The following is a 21,263-nucleotide window of genomic DNA, read 5'->3' on the forward strand; positions in this document are numbered from 1 at the left end:
TTGCTTCAATGTCTGCGCATGCGCAGAGGCCCTCCAGATGCAGCCTCGAGCTCGGGGACTTCCAAAACCCAGAAATCCCTCCAGGCACCAGGACAGTCTTCTAAAAAGAGGACATGTCCGGGTTTTCCCAGACCTCAGGTAACCCTACCTCTTCCTCCTGCCACTAATGGCTCCATTCCCGTCAGCAGCCAATATTCAATGCCAGTTCCGAGACACAGCCTAACATTGAATACTGAGGCGTAATTCTGCCTGTGATGGTCAGCATTTAAAAGAATGCTGTATATTGACCAGACACAGTTAAAATGAAATGGTCCTACACTGTTAAAACACAGTAAAAGTATACATAATTAGAAATCAAGGAGAGCTTAACATCCTAGTAATATCTTCTGTTCTGTTTTCCTACATAATATCTAAGCTCTGACAATATGCTCCACTTTATTTCAATGTCCCCCATCCATCCACTCTGTCCTTGCAGCAAATGGTAAAACCCTTTCTTCCGCCTGTCACTAATCCATAAGTTCTCACAAATAAAGAGCTCTTCAGCAATTTTTAAAAGCTCCAGTATCTAACATCAGCTGAAACCGGGAAGGAAGTTTGTTCCGTTCAAAGGAATGATTCAGAACCATCAGAGCCATAGGAGCCAATTTTTCAAAATGATTGGGGGTGCTCATAAGCCCTGCCCAACCTTCGCCCTTGACCCCACCCCAGAATATTAGTACTAATTGTAATGCCATTTTTTCCATTCATTTTTCATATATACACACAATATAATCTTATTAACAATACATAATGGTTAACCACAAAATTAAACTACACTGTATGCTTCTCAAATTCATTCCTAATAGAACACCCGGCCTTAATCACACTTGCAGAACACAGATAACCCTTATGCAAATACAGGACCACAGACTAAGGGCTCCTTTTATCAAGCCGCACTAGCGGTTTAATGCACGCAATAGCACGTGCTAAACCGTGGGACGCGCTGGCTGCTACCGCCTCCTCTTGAGCAGGTGGTAGTTTTTGGCCAGCGCGGGGGTTAACGCATGATGAAAAGTCGCGCACATTAACCCCGCTAGCACAGCTTGATAAAATGAGCCCTAAAAGTACTAATATAAACAAACGAAACCCTAAGATGCCAGACTCTACATGCAGTACCACACCAGAGAAATAGAAAGAAAATAATTTCTTCCTGAACAGCGCAAAATATAGACAGCAGATATAAATTCCAAAAACTGACACATTTCAATCACTAAATTGAAAATGAAATATTTTTCCCTACCTTTGTTGTCTGGTGATTTTATTTTTCTAACCATCTAACCATTTATCTTTAATCTTATCTATTGTTTTGCCTTTTGTCTTTGTTTTGTTCTATTTCTTTCATTTAAATTTCTCCAGAATTCTACTGTTCAGCGGCTCCCCCTTCTGCTTCTATTCCTTTCTCTCCTCTCTTCTACCTTCCAAAGTATTTAGATCAATGCTGTCTTGTTAAAATGTTTATTTTATTTTTATTTTTCCTCTAACTCTACTTTTCACTTCTCTATTACCCTCCAGGTACTTTAGTTAGATTGTGAGCCTTCGGGACAGTAAGGGAATTTTTCAAGTACCTTTCTTATTTCTAATCTTAATGTATATTTTCTGTAAACCGCTTAGAACCTAACGGATGTAGCGGTATATAAGAAATAAATTACATTACATTACATTACATTTTCCATTTCTGGCTATACTTCCTTCTGTTGTGCTCTTAATTGAGTTTCCAGGGCCTTGTCCATTTGCTGTTTTTCTCTCCTTCGCTTTCTTCCCTATATCCATTTTTACCATTTACTTTTAACATTCAACTTTCTTCTATTTTTTTCTCAAATCTATCTACTTTTCCATGACTTACACTGGACAACATAATTTTCCAAAAGTTTTGCTTCCTTAAAACAAATTGGTGATTATGATAGACCCCTTCAAAATAAATACAAATATTTATTTTATTTTTATATATACCACTTATATCCCAAGTGGTTTTACATTCAGGTATTTTATCATATTTCCCTATCTGTCCCAGTAGGCTCAAACTTTTATCTTAGTGTACTGGGGGTAATGGGGGGATTAAGTGACTTGCCCAGGGTCACAAGGAGCAGCAAGGGATTTGAACCCACAACCTCAGGGGGCTGAGGCTGTAGCTCTAACCACTGCACCACACACTGATTATATCATGTAGGAATTTTGAGAAACACGATAATATCTTCAATTGACTATAACATGTTTTAATGCACAAAGTTTCTGATATGCTGTGATAGTTCGCCTTGGCTAAAAGTGTTTTCTGCTGATTTTCGTTTGTACTCCGTGTCCACTGCATCTCGTCGCAGGTCCAAAAAATAGTCAGCCAGCATTGATGGATTCCAGTTGCCCTGATATCTTTTTTCCACAGTGGCAATGTCCTGGTGAAACCTTTCGCCTTGTTCGTCGCTGACTGCACCAAGATTTGCGGGGAAGAAGTCCAAGTGTGAATAGGAACGGGCTATTGGGCTTGATGGACCATTGGTCTGACCCAGTGAGGCTATTCTTATGTTCTTAGAAAGAGCATCTTCAGTGATATGTTGCACTTCATAGTTTTGTATGCTCTAAGAAGTTTGTCAACCAGTTGAATATAGTTTGATGCTCTGTAATAGAGAATGACACGGGGATCATTTACCGCGGTAAACCGCGGGTCACTGCAGTAAATCCACAGGAATGGAGACATTTGCAACTGGTTTACCGCAGGAATGGGGACAAGACCTTTCACCGCCCTGCAGGAATGGGGACAAGACCTTTTACCACCCCGTGGGAGCGGTGAAAAAACTTATTCCTGTGATTAAAAAATTGCGCCCGTGTCAGACTCGGCATCTTCTCCCCAGCTCCTCTTGCGCCTATTTTACTTTCAGGAGCCAGCCATGCCACGATGAAGACAGAAGGAACCTAAAACCAAAGCCTGAGACCAATGTGATTTTAAGAATACCAGACAACAAAAAGAAAAAGAATACCAGACAACAAAAAGAAAAAAAAATTATTTTATATTTTGTGATTAGAATATTTCAGATTTGAAATATGTGTCCTGCTAGAGCTGGTATTAGACATAACTGGGGACCACAAAGTCCAGGCTGTGCTTCCTTTAGCTTCCAGCTGGCTTAGGGCTCTCTCTCTGACCAGGGGGCTGTTGCCCTAGTTGCACTCCCCTAACATTATTCGTGCCATGTGTGACTAAAGTATTCTGTTAGCTTGATTTTTCTATGTAGTATTCAATAGTAATTTAGTTTGTTCAGTTTTCACAATAATAAAGGGGATATTTGTGAAAGGGAGGGAGATGGGTTTTGTTGAACTTTGCTCTGTTTTATTTGTGTTTATAAAATGACAATTGTCAGAGAAGCTTCCGCCCACACACACATGCGACTGCAGGGCGGTACAGGCAGGCTTCGCCGGCATCAGTTTCTTTTCTAAAGTGCCACAAAGGTAAGGGGAAGGGAGCTAGATTTGACCAGAGGGATGGAAGGGGCCCCGCGCACGATCGGTGACTGTACTTCTCTCCCTTAAGTTTCTTTACGCCGCGAAGGTAAGGGGGAGGGAGATTCTTGGGCCGCTGAAGGACGGTGAGGTGGCGAGGGAAGGGTGGATGCTGCGGTGAAGGGTTCAGGGACGGTGGGTTCAGGGACGGGGCAATGAAGGGGACAGTGGTCCGGTGATGGGAACAGATTTTTTCCCCGTGTCATTCTCTACTCTGTAACTGCCAAGAAAATTCTCAACGACATCCTTGAATGCTTTCCAGGCGATTTTCTCTGGCCCGACTAACAGATCTTCAAATCTCTCGTCACTGATGACGTATCTGATCTGTGGACCAACAAAAATTCCTTCCTTAATCTTGGCCTCAGTTATTCTTGGAAACATCTGTGTTAGATAAAGAATACCCTTGCCGTCCTTGTTCATCACTTTTATGAAACTTTTCATCAGTCCGGGTTTTATATGAAGAGGAATAAAAAATATCTTTTGTCAGGTCAACAAGTGGTTCATGTACTACATTTTTCTGTACTGTAACCAAATTCTTACAGAGTGGCCAGTTCTTTTGAATGTTATGCAACTCCTTAGCACGGCTGTCCCATTCACAAATAAAACAACAGTACTTGGTATATCCAAGCTGCATTCCAAGTAGCAGAGCTACTACTTTAAGATCACCACAGATGTTCCAGTTGTACTTTGTGTACTGGATATATTTTAACAGCAGTTGCATGTTTTCATCAGTTTCTTTCATGTGTGCAGCATAGCCAATAGGTATCGACGGGTAGACGTACTTTTTTGTTAAAACAGTATGTGATACATAATTTTAAATGTGATTTTTGTGTTCAACAGCCAAAAATCTGTAAGATACACCCAAAAGCATTGAAGAAGCAAAAACTTTGTTGTCCAGTGTTACCTTCCCTGCCCATCTATCCATGTGTACCATCTCCTCTTTCTTTCTTCTCCCTTATTCCCATCTATCCATAAGAAACATTTCTTCTATCTCTCTTCCTCTCCACACCTATCGCTTTGTACCATCTCCTCCTTCTTTTTCTCCCTCCCCAGTGGTCTGACATTTCTATCTTCCCCCTTCCCCCATCTTTCTCCTCTCCTTCCCAAGGTCTGTCATCTCTCTCTTCTCCCAAGGTCTGTCATCTCTCTCTCTCCTTCTCTCCTCCTTTTTGTGGTCCAACATCTTTCTCCTTCCCTTCTCCCCTTCCTGCAGTCTGACATTTCTCTCTCTCTCTCCTTCCCTTCTCCTTCCTTTCTCTCTCCTCTCCTTCCCACAACCTGGCATCTCTCTCATCTCCCAAGGTCTGGCATCTCTCTCTCCTTACCTCTTCCTTCCTGTGGTCTAACATTTTTCTCCTTCCTTTTCCCCCTTCCTGTGGTCTGTCATGTCTCTCCTCTCCTGCCACAGCCTGGCATATTTCTCTTCTCCTATGGTCCAGGTATCTCTTTCCCTTCTGTCCATCTCCCTCCCTCCCTTCCTTCCCAGTCTCCTTTCAAAAAGAAATCATTTTCAGAGGGGCCCTGGCGCAGTAGCCATTCTCACGTGCTGCTGGCACTGCCTTAAAGCTTTCCCTCTGCCAGGGTCTGCCCAGGCAGAAACAGGAAATTGTGTCAGAGGGAGGCAGATCACAGCAGAGGGAAAGCTTCGAGGCAGCGCCAGCAGCCCGTGAGAATGGCTGCCATGCTGGGGCCCCTTGAAAAAGATTTCTTTTTCAAAGGAGCCCGGGAAGGTGAGGGGAAGAGATGCCCGGACCGCAAGCTGTCCCTGGTCACGTAGGTCCCAAAAACATTGGGGGTGCTTGGGCACCCACAAAGCTGGTGCCTATGATCAGAGCTCAGTGTTGTCCTTGATTTATAAACCTGAAGAACTTCTAATCAATAAAATGCAGGCTTATCCTTAGGGCCTTATGAATCAGAAGTAAGATTTTAAAAAGCACTCTTCATTCAATAGGTAGCCAAGGCCTTTTTATGTTGTGCACATCCAATATGGTAGTTGAGCCACCATATATTTCTGCTACATTGCTAACAACCTACCCAGTTCCAGTAGGAACACTAAGTCAGTCTTAGATTTCTGACATTCAGTCCTGATGTACTATGGGACCAGAAACACTGATCTCACATGGTGGATTTGGAGACTATAACTATCACACTACTTTGCAATGCAACTAGAGAACCAGGATTGGTCTAAAATGTTCCTATTCTAGTCCTTCATCTGTTTCTATATGTCATATGCTTGTTCAGAGATGTCCACTAGACTTCAGTAGGTCTAGAAAGTAATCATCAGAGTCTGAGATTGTTATGTAAATTTAAGCAACCTGGATTAAACTGAAGTCAGTTAAAATGTAGAAAGCCTTCAAACAGGTTGGCAAAGCCACACAATGTCACTTTTAAAGAGCAGAAATGATTAAAGTGAAATAAAGGGTATTTCAGTGACCAGGTTTTTGTTAATTAGATGGATTACTGTATCAAAGCTAGCCTGGAGCACTAGCATGAAATGATTGACTTTCTCATGAAGGGAGTCCTTCAGTTCTTCTTTAGGGAAACTGGTAATCACTATTGTTACACTTAAACCCTGACCTTGGTTTTAATTAATGCTCAGGAACTTGAAAATAGTTTCTTTTCCTATTACATCCACATTTCGTCTCTTGAAGGGCTCTTAAAATGCCAACTCTTTCATTTCTTCCTTACTTCCCGCACCAATAAATCTCACTGTCTCGACAGTCTTTCCCTTTGAGGGAGTCATTTTCTACTGTGTGTTAGTGCTTTGATGTTGCCTGATACTGTTAACAGCAATGCGTAACTAGGGTTGCACAGTATTTTCTTCCTTTGCAGCTTCAGTGCAGCTAATTTAAAACTGGTCTTGCAGCAGGCCTAGTTGTTCAAAGCCTTTTTGTAAGTGTTTTCTCAGGGTTTTCTCAGCTGGCATGGGTCTTGCTGTGTCTTGTCGGGTAGAAACTGTCATTTCAGCTATAATGCTGTGGTTTTCTTCAGGGTATGCTGTACTGACATGAAGGTCGATGGAAAGTCATCTTCTGAAGAACTTATGAATCATCTATAAATTAATTCTGTGTTTTGCTCACTAGATTAATTTACATTTTTTAATTTAAAATGTTTTTGGATTTGATTACCTGCCGTTCTAAATCTAAGCTCAAGGTGAGTTACATTCAGGTACTTTTGGTAGATTCCTATTCCAGAGAGATTGCAATTAAATGTCCCAGTTTACTAAGATTTACTGCTGAAAAATTACCTCAAGATTACAAAATTGCAGTATCTGAGTACTATGGTGTAACAAATCACAATGTAATTTTTAACTCGTATTACTGTGGCCAGGGGTAGAAGTGGACTGGAAATGGAGAGTGGATGAGTGGTAGTGGAAACATTGGGGCTGGTAAGGAGATGAAAAGCAGAGGGAATAAGTACAGAGGGTGGAGATGAGGGGATTAAAAAGTGGGAGAGAGAACGGATTATGAGGCTGTGGAAGGAATAAAACAGATCCACGCACAGGACCCAGTAGGCAGGTAGAGTTCCACAATCTCGGTAAATAGATGAGATGATGGTGCAGGGAAGAGGGATTTAGATTGTTTGGGAATTGGCAACATTCTACAGAAGGAGGAGCCTAGTCCACCTTAATTGGAGTGCAAAAAAAGAAATGGATCAGCTTTTAAACTGGAATCTGGAGCATAGCCAAAAGATGCTCAGGAGTACAAGGCTCAGAGTGAGGTATCTATCAAAGCTAAAGACTTTTGTAAGCAAAACAAAAAAATTATCTTCCTGCAGGGTCAAGGATATGGAAGCATCTGATGCATTCTGACAGTTTTTCAGGATAATGTGCAGAGAAAATAAGAAAAGCCAATGACCTTCCTTTGAGCTTCATTTGCTGATCATTGCTGGTCCACGAACATCTCTGCAACACTTCCCTCAAAGGCAAAGCCATAGCTACCATTCATAGACAAGCTTGAGCAATGACTTTAACCTGTGAACCAAGCATTTCTCTCTTTATCATTGAATGAAATGGTATGGAGGCCATGTTAGTTCACTCTTCAAGGTAGTATGTAGAAATAAAACAAAAACATAAAGGACAAAAAAAGTAATACCTTTCTTATTGGACTAACTCAGGGGTAGGCAAGTCTAGTCCTCGAGAGCCAGAGGCAGGTCAGGTTTTCAGGATATCTGCATTGAATATGCATGAGATAGATTTGCATCTCAAGGAGGCAGTGCATGCAAATCCATCTTATACATATTCAATGCGAATATCCTACCCCTGGACTAACATAATGTAGTTTATGATTAGCTTTTGAAGGTAACCCCTTCTTCCTCAGAAAGTTTTATGAGAACCATTCACTGCAGTCTGCATAGTTAGGCCATCAAAACCGTAGACTTACAAACTACAGTGGTGCCTCGCATAACGAACGCCTCGCGCAGCGAACGCTGCGCACAACGAACTTCATGTCTTGCTTCCTACAACGAACTTCGTTTCACACAACGAAGTCGCCCGAGCTGCATCCTTCCGCGCAGGCACTGCGCTTAACTGCCCTCTCTCCGCCTGGCTCCCTGTGCAGTGGCGCTACATATTTTAAACCCCCCTGCCGCCGCTGCTGCATATTTTTAAGCCTCTGCCGCCACCGCATATTTTTAAACCTCCCCCCGCCGCCACATATTTTTTTAAAAAAGCCACCACTGCTGCAACTTTAATCTCACCCGCTCACTCGTAACTGGTGGTCTAGCAAATTTCCCAGCCAGAAGCGCAGAGATCAAGAGCAAGCCTTCTGTGCTACTGCCTGGGCCTGCGCTGATCTCTGAATGGCTGCAGTCAGCTCTCGCGGGACTCACAAGAACTAACAGCAGCCATTCGGAGATCGGCATGGGCCCACACAGGCGTGCAGAGGAATTGCTCCTGATCTCTGCGCTTCTGGCCTGTACGCCACTGGCTGGGAAAGAAGGGAGGAATTAAAAAAGGTACCGAGGGGGGATGATTAAAAAGGTACTGGGGAGTATGTGGGGGGTGATTATAATACATAGCAAGGATCAACAAAACCCCTGTCTCCCCTCCCCTTCACATATATCCCCTCTACTATCAAGAAAATTGAATAAGCCAAATTATTATAGAATGCTACACAGAAATATCATGCTAACAGAATACCACAGTCACACATAGCAGGAATAGGGTTAGGGTAGTGCAACTAGGGCAACTGTCCCCCCTGGTCAAAGAGAGCCATAAGCCTCTGCCTGGACTTTGCAGTCCCCAGTTGTGTCTAACACCAGCTCTAACAAGATAAATTTATCTTTTTTTATGTCATCTTAGCATATTTTATGCTACAGAACAAATTATTTTTTTTAACATGTATTGTTATGGGAAAACGCGTTTCACATAACGAACTTTTCGCATAACAAACTTGCTCCTGGAACCAATTAAGTTCGTTGTGTGAGGCACCACTGTACTATAAAACCAAACTAATGTATTATTGTGCGATATGTTTAGTTAAATTGAATTAAATTATTTTATATTCAACAGCAGTCAGTTCTTTCCATCCCTCCACATACCAGTCCAAACATTTACAAGACACCCTCATCTACCTGATTTGTGTCATTGCCACTTACATATGTGAAGGTTTATTTCCATTTTGACCTTCCCTTTGGTGTCCTAACTGCTCCCCTCTTCGGCCGGGGTTCCTTCACATTTTATGACTTTTTGTTTTCCCCTTTCTTCCTGTTCCAGAATTCCACAGATCTTTTCATGAACACACATTACCTGTATGCTCATGGGCATAGTTTGACCGTTTCATTTTGGGAGGGGACAAAGGGTATGGCTTGGCATATTAGCATATCATTTGCATATATCTTTCTCATACATATTCTTTATGGTTAATTAAAAAAAAAAAAAAACCTACACAAGCACGAGACAAAAATCCTGCATATGAAGGCAGCATATCAAAACAATGAAGATATATATATTTATTTTATTTTTTAACTGAAATTTGCCAGCACCATGGGAAATTCTTATTATGTAATATAATTCAATCTCATAGATTCAGATAAATCAAACAAATCCAATCACAACAGGGATCTGAATAGCCAAACACATATGCCCAAAAAACATTTTTATCTTTCTATTAATGTTTTACCATCCTGGAACTTTTGTAATACCTTTTTTTCATTTCTTATGGGGAACAGAGTACTCAGTAATCCAACTTCAGAGATGTGTATATATTAACTGTGAGGTTAGATTTTCATTGGTTCAAAACACCCAAGATTTTAATGCATATATAATTGTGCAAAAATCAATCAAATATATATCATGTTCCATATCAAAAAAGTCTGTAAGGACACTTATATTCCTTTCACAAAGCTGTGACAGAGGTTTCTACTGTGGGCCAGCGAGGTAAATGCTCCAACACTCATAGAAATTCTTTACACGTTGGAGCATTTAACTTGCTGGCCCGTGGTAGAAATCTTTACTGCAGCTTTGTAAAAAACGGTCTATCTTTTTAATTGGTTCCCAACAGGATCCATTTCACCATATGATAGGCTTTCTTAGCGGATATAATGTATAGTCTTGCAAAACACTCGCAAACCGGTGCACTCGTAAACTGAGGTACTACTGTATATCAAAGCAAGTTTCCCCATAGGAAATAATGGAAACTCGCTTTGATACGTTCCCCCCCCCCCCCCGAGGCCAGCGGCGCTGCTCTATCCCCCCCGTGAGAACCGGTTTTGCTCCCTCCGAAGACCCCCTCCCACGATCCGCCCCCCCCCTCCCCGCTGCGACCTGAAGTCCCCCAGACCCACCCACTTCTTACTTTCATCTGGCCTCGGCACCAGCAAGTCCTGTGCATTGGTGCCGGTGCCCGAAGATCGGCCTCCTCGTCTGTGCTGGGCCTTGAGCATCTGCGCATGCTCAAGGCCTGCGAGTTCGCATTCTCTCCGAGATCTCGGAGAGAACGTGAACTCGCAGACCTTGAGCATAGAAGGACCCTTTATATTGATGAGGCTAGAGCTAAGGACATATTGATAGCAAGATTGATCAGCATTGGGGGGGGTCACTACCCCGTTTTATCTCTCCTGAGCTTATCACGGCAAGGGACCTCCCTGCTACGATAAATTTTGCAAGACAAGCAAAACATTTTATTAAATTTTAACTTGATATACAAGGTTGTGTGCATAACTTATAGAAAGACACGGGGGAAGCCACTGCTTGCCCTGTATTGGTTGCATGGAATATTGCTACACCTTGGGTTTTGCCAGGTACTAGCGACCTAGATTGGCCACCGTGAGAACGGGCTACTGGGCTTGATGGACCATTGGTCTGACCCAGTAAGGCTATTCTTATGTTCTTATAAATGAGCAAGGCCTTGCAATACAAGTACGTATAGTATTTTGTATTAAAGTTTTTGGGTTGTGGAACGAATCGTCTTGAGTTTCCATTATTTCCTATGGGGAAATTTGCTTTGATATACGAGTGCTTTGGATTACAAGCATGCTTCTGGAACGAATTATGCTCGCAAACCAAGGTTTTACTGTATTTTGTTCAATTTGTTTACCTTTACAAGAGAAAGGAACATAGTGCTGAGAAATGAACTATTTATGATTGTGTATGTTTATTCTTTTTGTCATGGGAAGAACTTAAATATCCATTTGTTTTTCTACGAAGTGGACCCCTGAAGCAGGCACAAGCTGAAACACGGGTTGAGTCGGGTCTTCAAATAAAGGTTCTTCATAGAGCATGTGACTCCGCCTGGTTGTTCCATCTGAGGCCGTCTACACTTCATCTTTGTTTCTTAGTTTATTTCTATAACAAGATTTGTTTCCTGGATTGTAAATTATAAATGCTTATAAATAAAAATTGAAAAAAGGAAACAACAGAACATATTATGACAAGTTCTTGCAACACCTTGTCACAACCGATTCCTTTCATATCTTCTCACAGGTTCAGGAAAGCCATCCACTTGTTTCAAAACCCTTGGTATGGATCCCAGAGGGAGGGATGCTACAGATCACCAACAGGTTCTTGCAGGCCCGGGCCTTTGGTGCCAGTGATTCTGAAATTATCTACACAATAACAAGTGACCATCCTAAATTTGGTAACTTCATTTTTTTTTTCTTTGTACAAGAGTTGTATATGCATGTTGGTGCTCATGTGGCCTCACATATATATATACAGTCAAACCTCGGTTTGCGAGTAACCCGGTTTACGAGTGTTTTGCAAGACGAGCAAAACATTCTCGCAAAACGTGTCTCACAAACTGAGTGTTGACTCGATTTGCGAGTACCCCCTGATAACCGGCATCGCTCCCCCCTGCTCGCAAAGGGCCCTCTCCCGCTCGAATCGGCACCCACCCCGCGAGAACAGGAACCCCCCTCCCGACCAACTTTAACTCACCCCCCCTTTGGCATCGGCACGCAGCCCACAAGTGCCGGTGCCGCTTGAAGATCTTCTTCCCAGTCTCTGCCGGCTTTGAGCATGCATCTGCGCATGCTCAAGCCCTTCTAATTCTCCCTCTCGCCGAGAAGATCTTCAAGCGGCACCGGCACTGGCACTTGTGGGTTGCATGCCGATGCCAAAGGGGGGGTGAGTTAAATTTGGTCGGGCGGGGGGTTCCTGTTCTCGCGGGGGGGGGGGGGCCGATTCGAGCGGAGGGGGGCCTTTGCGAGCAGGGGGAGCGGTTCTCGTGCCAGTGCCAGACGAGGGGGGTGAGTTAAAGTTGGTCGGGCGGGGGGTGCCGGATCACGTGGGGGGGGGACTTTACGAGTGGGGGGGGAGCAGCGCCCTGGCCTCGGGGGGGGGGGGGAACGTATCAAAGCGAGTTTCCATTATTTCCTATGGGGAAACTCGCTTTGATAAACGAGCATTTTGGATTACGAGCATGCTCCTGGAACGGATTATGCTTGTAATCCAAGGTACCACTGTATAAGTAAAGAATTTGAGATTTTAACCTGTTTATAACTCTAATGGAAGAAAAAGCATCAGGTCTTTTTGGTAGAGCCCAATGCTCAAACCATCTCCACCCACATCATTGGCCAAAAAAAGCTTCTGTTCAGAGTGACCAATTGCCATGGCATTTACCTCACCAGCACGTTCTAAAAACCTTTCGCGCCATTTAGTAAAAGGAGCCCTTAATTTGTGAGATCCGTTTTTAGCTTTTGGAATGTTTGATATTAAAAACCAGCTTTTAGAGGATAAACGTATATAGTGGATAATCATTGTGATAGTAACATGACTAGATTAAGTAGGATATCTGAAATGAAGGCTTTTACCTGTTTATTTCGAGCAGGGACTGTCTCTTGTGTATTTAATTTACAGTGTTGCATGCATCTGGTAGCTCTATAGAAATAATAAATAGTAGTAGTAGTAGTATTTATTCAGACTGCTTTTATAGTTAAGAGATTGGCAAAATGCCAGAGAGCTGGGATCTAATATGAACTGTTTTAGGTGACTTTTTATTTAAATGTACCTATTAATGGCTATTTATTTTAAAGTCCAGTTGTAGTGAGGTCCAGTTCAAAAAGTACGGTATATATCTCAACAATATCCTCATTCAATAGCAGATTCATATAAGCTTGAAAAGTTTAGTAGACACTTTTCTCTAATATATCTATACAGTTCATAGTAGTTAATTCATCATTTTTCAACTTTTCAAATCCTCTTATTTTTCATTACGGGAATAGACCTCAGTGGCTACATCTGCACAAGATCAAGTCTGTTAAGTCTACAGATTTCAAAACATAGCTGGCCTCCTCATTGGTCATATCCCTACTCCTCCTTATGTTAAATATTCTTAATTTTATAAATTATTTTTATGCAATAAATTAGTTTTTTAACGTAGGGCTCCTTTTATCAAGGACTTTTCATCCAAAAACCAAAAACTACCACCTGCTCAAGAGGAGGCGGTAGCGGCTAGTGCGGCCGGCGATTTAACGCACGCTATTACATGCGTTAAACCGCTAGCACGGCTTGATAAAAGGAGCCCTTAGCTTTTTCATAGTGCTTAGGCAGTTAAACGGGACTCCGACATGGATCCACGTTTTGTAGGTGCTGTTTCAAGGAGATGCCTCGATATTCAGATCCGCTGCCAGCTTCAAGTCTCATTCCAACTACTATGAACTGCAGAGATATATTAGAGAAAAGTGTCTACTAAACTTCTGAAGCTTATATGAATCTGCTTTTGAATGAGGATATTGTTGAGATATATACGTTTTATTTAAATGTGCATTTATTAGTTTGCTTTACTCATAAAATGACATTTTCCTTTTTGTAGTTTTGCTAGGCATAAGCACATTTGGGAAAGAGTGCACTCTTTCTTTGGATATATTTATACACATTTTGATTTGGTCCTCCATTTGCAATTAGCCTTTTAGCCTTTTAATTTTTGTTCATATTCACATATTGTTCTTGTATAGATTGCACAACTCAAAATGCATTTTTAATGTATTTTAATATGTGTTATTTACTTTTTTATTATGAGTATAATTTTATTATGGTTATATAATTTTATGGCTCTGTAATCTTTTGTGTTATATTACACTTGTTTCACACTAAAATACATATATATGGGTATATGGAGAGTGAGAAGGACCTCAAGAAGCTGAAAGAAGAAAGCAAGATGATAGGACTTTACCTGAACATCAAGAAGACCAAACTCATGACTACTGCCAACAAGAAAGTCCACATAAAGATCAACAACGAAGAAATAGAAGTGGTTGACAGCTTCATTTTCCATGGGTCCCTCATTGATCACAGTAATGGTTCAACAACAGAGATCAAGCGTCAATTAACACTGGGGTGTGCAGCCATGGTGAGCATGGACCAAATATGGAAGTGCCATGATATCTCAGTCACCATCAAAGACTGATCACTGCTATTGTCTTCCCAGTTGTGACATGACTGTGAGACATGGACACTCACGAAATCAGATAGAAGAAGAATTGACGCCTTTGAGCTGTGGTGCTGGAGAAGACTTCTATGAATCCCATGGACAGCTAGGATCACCAGCCAATGTTCTTGATCATACAAACCTATTGTTGTCCCTGGAAGGCAAGATTACCAGATAGAAACTGACCTATTTTGGTCATGTCATGAGGGCAAATTCACTAGAAAAGGAAGTGCTACTCAGATTAGTCAGTGGTAAAAGGAAACAGGGGAGACCAAAGGCTCTTTGGTTGGATACCATCAAGAATGGGAATGAACATCAAGCAACTGAAAGAAGCTGTGGAAAACAGGGAAGCATAGTGAAGACTGGCCTATAGAGTGTCGAAGAGTTGGACACAACTGAATGGATAGTAGTAGTACTCACTTATATAGATATCATTTGGATCCCTTTTGATTTTTTACAGTTCTTTTGTATGCCTTTTGTTCTTTATGTTTGGTTTTAGCAAGATTATCCCTGATGCGGCCCTTGTTTGGACAAAACGTGGCCCATGTTGGGTCGTTTTAAGGACATTCATACATCTATTTGTGATCCGCTCTTCTTTGTGTCTGCATTGCTGTGAATTTAGAAGGCCTCTATTTTAGGCTTCCACTGTTCTGAAATATCTACAGGGTGAGGCAAAAAAAACATAACCCCCCTAGTCAGTGGTGTAGTAAGGGAGGAAATGACATCAGAGGGAAAGTAAATGCCAGTGTGTGCAGCAGCCTGGAGAAGTTGCTTGTGCTGGCGAAGATTTAAAGAGGTACAGGGGGTGGGAAGGGAGGGTTCAAGTGTGGCATAGGGGCGAGGGGGCTGGAGAGGAGGGCACAGGGGTGTTAGCATAGAAGGAGCATGGAGGATGCAGAGAGGATGCGTGAGAGGACACCACTGCCCCGGGTGACTCCTATCCTCGCTACTGTTCCTAGAGTTTTGGTTTTTTCTCAGCAACCACTTGGAATTTCAATGTGAAATTTTACAACTTTATTTGCTATTACGATTTACATTTATCTGTAAACAGTTGTCGAATTCAAGGATGTCCTGCAGATGATCTGGAACAGTCTGCCACAGGGACCAATGGACAAAGCCTATGTTAAAGCTGGGGGTGGCCTACAAAATTCAGACACATTGTTAAATCATTTGAACAACATTATTTTATCGTGTTTCAGTTCAAACAATTTTAATGCACAAAAATCACTATGTAGTCGCACTAAAATGTGAGTAATATCAACATAGGCTAAGATAATTCAGGCCCTCTTTTATGAAGCCGCATTAGGCTATTTTTTTGACAGTGGCGTATTAGCTCTGCCGCTTATAGGAATTCTATGAGCGTCGGAGGTTTTACCGCCATGGCCAGAGATGATAAAGCCTAACACAGCTTCATAAAAAAGGGGGAGGGGAGTAAGTGTTTTTTTTAAATAATAATAATATATAAGTATGTAAAATTTCTCATTGAAATTCAAAGTGATTGCTGAGAAATCAGCAAAAATAAAACTCTAGGGCTTACTTGTTTTGCCTTACCATTTATATCTATCTGTCTGTGTTTGTATGTCAAAACTTAAGATGCTTTTCTCATTCATGACTGGTTTTATGTACTGGCAATGGGTGTTTTACCCAAGGGCTTAGAATCCAAGTATGAATGTACTGTAGTTCTAAATAAAGCTGTTTCTTACAACTGGCAGGGTGTTATCCCTTTGATTATAAGCAATTTCCAGTGTGCTTTTTCAATATATTTTGTAGGGCTCCCGAGGCCCCTATAGTAATTGATATTACTTTTGAATTTTTTTTTTTCTTTCATAGTCTTTCAGTGTCGCTTTGTAGATTCCTGTAATTTGCAACTTTTCAGAGATGGGCCTTGCAGTTTTTAATCTGTGATTATAACTTTTGATTTTCAGAGTTTCATGTCCTAAGGCAAGCTCAGCATGGTTATGTTTATGTTCTTACATCATCCCAGGTGAAATTATTCTATTAGTTCCAATGCCAGCAGATGGTCCAGCTGATGGGTGGCAACACCAGCCTGATGGGAGAATGGCCACACGTACCACCACATTTACCCAGCAGGACATCAACGAAGGAATTGTGTGGTATAGACACTCGGGTGCCCAGTCACAGAGAGATTCTTTACAATTCCAGGTACTGGGAAGACAAAGATAATAATAAAAGATATGTAATTGCATCTTTCTATGTTTAGTGTGGTTAATTCCCATCACATCACTCTTGCATAAGTGTAAATTTCCTACTTAGGGGCTCTTTTACTAAAGTGCATTAAGATTTGGGTTTAACGAGTTATGTCGTGGGATTTTAACATGGGGCAAGCCCAAAACTAATGCTTCATCAAGAAGCAAAAAAATACTATACCCCCCTACTGTAGCCCTTAAGCCAACAGGTGTGGGTTCAGCAGATATTTTGTGTTTTTTGGGATGCTTACACTTTCCACCACAAGTGTACCAATTAGAATGGGATATGGCCCTGGGTTTCCTTCCTGGGGCCTGTTTGCTACTCTAAGAGGGCTGTTATATCTACATCTGTCAAAGACTCTGGTACGTGCTGTCACTTTCACCTCTTAGGGGGTTGAGAGGAGGTCAGTGACCACTTGGGGAAATAAGAGAGGTCATGCCCTTTATCCCTCCAGCAGTCATCTAATCCGTATGGGCACCTTTTTGGTACTTATTCGTTATTGAAACAGGTCTAGCCAAAAGCATCCTATTTTTTGTAGAAAAATGTCCAAATGGCAAGCTAGTCTCACCCAAAACATGTCTTCAACACACCTCCTTGAGATTTAGATGAATTGCGTAAAAAAGGCGTCTTAAAAATGAGTTTCAAAAATAGGAATTTGGATGTTTTTGTGCAAAAAGCTTTGACGCTTGGTGCCTTTTTGTGGGACATTTTTCTGTTTCAAAAATGAGCCCCTAATTATTCTTTCGGTACTGGTGTAAATATATGGTTTGCTTTACATTGATGATATTCAAAGCGATTTAGACCCGCTTCTAACTGATTAAACTGCTTGTTCGGGGTTAGCTGCTGATTTTCAATGGCACTTAACCAACTAAGTGCTGTTAGCACTTAACTAAAACCCAGCTATGTTGAGGGCGTTCTGGGACTGGAATTGGTACTTGGTCACTTAAGTTTATTTATTTATTCATTCAATTTTCTGTATTGTTCTCCTAGGGGAGCTCAGAACAGTTTACATGGATTTATTCAGATACTCGAGTATTTTTCCCCCTCAGACCTGGTGGGCTCACAATCTATCTAATGTACCTGGGGCAATGGGGGGATTAAGTGACTTGCCCAGGGTCACAAGGAGCAGCGTGGGTTTGAACCCACAACCTCAGGGTGCCAAGGCTGCAGCTCTAATCACTGTACCACACTCTCAGACATAGTATGTTAAAAGATAGCATGGTAAACATTGTCTGACAGGGATGGCAAACATGGCATGAGAGATCATAGAATGGCAGGCATTGTATGGCACAAACAGCAAAAAAGGAACAATAATAGTTATTAATACAGTTTCAAAAATGGCGTTTAGAATCCAAAAGTAGAGTAAAATAACTCAGCATAGGGAAAAACCCTTTTATAAATTTTCATAGAATCAATCATTGCACCATCTTGTTAGAATAAATGATTTTTAAATAACTTCATAGATTCATAAGTAATTCTTAAATTTCCATAATGTGAAAATAAAGTCCAAAGTCCAAAGTTTTGTGAAAAGCTCATATAAGTAAACAGATTTAGTTTCAATGTCTCTGCAGCGGTGACCCAGCGGGGTTCTGACGCGTTTCGCCGTCCTGGCTTCCTCAGAGAACCCGCTAATGCTGTGTGTGACAGACTTGTCAGTTGGGTACCTAATTCAAAAGGGAAAAGAAACTTCCTCGTGAATGCAGAGCATTCATGTCATAGAACACGAGGAAGTTTCTTTTCCCTTTTGAATTAGGTACCCAACTGACAAGTCTGTCACACACAGCATTAGCGGGTTCTCTGAGGAAGCCAGGACGGCGAAACGCGTCAGAACCCCGCTGGGTCACCGCTGCAGAGACATTGAAACTAAATCTGTTTACTTATATGAGCTTTTCACAAAACTTTGGACTTTATTTTCACATTATGGAGATTTAAGAATTACTTATGAATCTATGAAGTTATTTAAAAATCATTTATTCTAACAAGATGGTGCAATGATTGATTCTATGAAAATTTATAAAAGGGTTTTTCCCTATGCTGAGTTATTTTACTCTACTTTTGGATTCTAAACGCCATTTTTGAAACTGTATTAATAACTATTATTGTTCCTTTTTTGCTGTTTGTGCTACATTTCCTTTGGAACAATATTCAATTTATTCAATTACCCAGTTGTATTATATTAGGCATTGTATGGCAAACATAGTGTGGCAAATATAGTAATAGGACAAAGATGGCGAACAGAATGACAAGAGTGTGGCAAAATATTGTATGACAAAACATGGCATGGTCAGACATATGACAAAGCACATCAGCATTAGTGATTTGAGACCCTTTGTCAGGAGGTCTAGGGGATTTGGATTGCGCACTCTCTTAGAGGGTCAGAGGAAGAGGTGAGTTTTTATTGCCTTCCTGAAGTTCAGTAGACCTTCTAATGATCTTATGTGGGCAGGTAGTTTGTTCCAGTGCTGACACTGAGCCCTTAAGTATCTAGGAAATTGGTTAAAAAAATCGTCACTTGGATGTTTTGGCGATTAAAATATTTGAGTGCTGTTTTTTTGTTGTTTTTTTTTAATGTGTTTCATTTTTGAAAATGAGCCCTATCCTGTCATTCTGATACAACCGGACAGACTGGATAGGTCAATCAGTCTTTATTTTACTTCATCTACTATGTTACAAATTTCAGTATATTTAAAGCTTTATAAAATGAATTGATTTGTCCTGGTTAGCTGAAAAGTATAAGGAAATGCAACTGGAATCTTCAGAGTCTTGTAGCAAATGTGTTAAGAATATCATATCTCAAAAATAGAAGCAAGGGACATTCCTTCATTGTTCTGTAGGAAATCATGAAAGGAATAAAGGGTTCTGTTTGCCCATTGAACTTAATAGACAGAAACAGAGACTCTTCATCCACACATAGAGCCACCTAGCCAAGCACATGTAAAGACTCAAATGGAGCAGGTTCTATGACTAATGCAAACTTTTATAGGAGAGCTTTGATTGATGATACAATACTCAATATATGTGTGAGCTTATTCTTTTATATGTACACGTTACAGTGCTTCAAGTGTATGAACATAACTTGCTCCAGGGCTAATTGAGAGTTAAGCTCTAAAATCAAAGCTCAGACATTGATATTTAACCCCATTACACTATATCTTTTACTGAAATACTAAAGAAAAGGACGTATGTCCAGTTTCTCTTGTTACCTACCGGCTTTTGGTTTCATTGGCGCCATACTTAGCTTAAAAAGATAAACCTCGGCTTTATAATGATACAATCTAATCTAATCCTTAGGTTTGTATACTGCATCACCTCCACGTTCGTAGAGCTCGGCGCGGTTTACAGTAGAAGAAATAGGAAGGAACTACAACAGAGGGTTAGAGGTAGAGGTGTGAAGAAAATGTAGAGGACTTGGGATGCCAAGATATAAGAGTTTCCTTGATTCCTAAGCTGGAGGGAGACTTACATTTTTTGAGAAAAGCCAGGTTTTCAGATGTTTGCGGAAAACTTGGAGAGAGCTCAAGTTCCGAAGAGGGGAGGCAAGGTTGTTCCAGAGCTCAGTGATTTTGAAGTGGAGGGAGGTCCCTAGCTTTCCTGTGTGGGAAATGCCTTTTAGCGAGGGGAAGGATAGTTTTAATTTGTGGGAGGATCTAGTGGTATTAGGGTTTGAGGAATTTCATAGTCATAATGCCAATAACAGTAGTCTAGAAGTATTTCTTATCTTACATACACAAGGTTATATATACATTTTACAAATGTAGTACTTTAAAAAAAATATATATATATCCTCATTCTCTGTGTTAGACGATCCAGCAAAACGTTTGGCCTATATGATGTCAGTGGGAACGTAAGGAATGGGACTGTGACTGCTACACAATTGTTGTTCTTCTGTCCTAGCCAGACTAGTCCAGGTTTTGCTCCCTTACCAGTAAATGGAGACAGAGAATTCAAATTACCGTCCGCCCCATACAGCAGGGCGCATATAAAGGGTGCAAAGTGGACACAAGAAAACTCGGGGGGGGGGGGGGGGTGCACCAAAAGATTTTAGGTTTACAAAATGTAATTTTAAGTACTAGATTTGAGTCTACAAGCACATCGCTATGGACAAGTTCCTGGAGGAAAAGTCCATAGTCTGTTATTGAGAAAGACATGGGTAATGCCACTCCTTGCCCTGGATCGGTAGCATGGAATATTGTTACTCCTTGGGTTTTGGCCAGGTACTAGTGACCTGGATTGGCCACTGTGAGAACGGGCTACTGGGCTTTATGAACCATTGGTCTGACCCAATAAGGCTATTCTTATGTTCAAGAGTGCAATATCCTGCAGGCAAGTGCAAGTGAGGAGGATGTGCACAACACAGCCATTGCGCTCCATTGCTGCCTGTCAGCCCACTGTAGTGCAAAGTACCACAGACCTTTTCTCTCATTTTCAAGCCTATCAAAGCAGTATTTAAAATGGGAGGTTTTATGTTCACCCACAACCAGTAAAACTGTAATTCCATGTTGCTTTAATTTTCGGAGTTGAGCTGGTTTTGCCACTACTGTGGGTAAAGAAAAGGCCCCCATGAAGCAAGTCACCTGGCATTTGCATATCAGTGTGACAATGAAGGTGCTTGTGACCCAGCGAAGCTTCACAGGGGCCTTTTTCTTTCACATAGTTGCAGGC

At 41.3% G+C, this 21,263-nt stretch overlaps 1 protein-coding gene across 6 annotated transcripts in view; it reads left to right on the forward strand.

Moving 5' to 3' along the window:
• Window positions 1–21,263, forward strand: part of FRAS1 (Fraser extracellular matrix complex subunit 1) — a 741,777-nt gene that overhangs the window by 505,209 nt on the left and 215,305 nt on the right. For all 6 annotated transcript variants that reach the window (XM_033963431.1, XM_033963422.1, XM_033963441.1 and 3 more), the window contains 2 exons: window positions 11,450–11,603; window positions 16,378–16,556. In XM_033963431.1, coding sequence (XP_033819322.1) covers window positions 11,450–11,603; window positions 16,378–16,556 — 333 coding nt within the window. The remainder of the gene's footprint in view (window positions 1–11,449; window positions 11,604–16,377; window positions 16,557–21,263) is intronic.

This window comes from Geotrypetes seraphini, chromosome 1, assembly GCF_902459505.1.
Source record: "Geotrypetes seraphini chromosome 1, aGeoSer1.1, whole genome shotgun sequence".
Classification (NCBI taxonomy): Eukaryota; Metazoa; Chordata; class Amphibia; order Gymnophiona; family Dermophiidae; genus Geotrypetes; species Geotrypetes seraphini.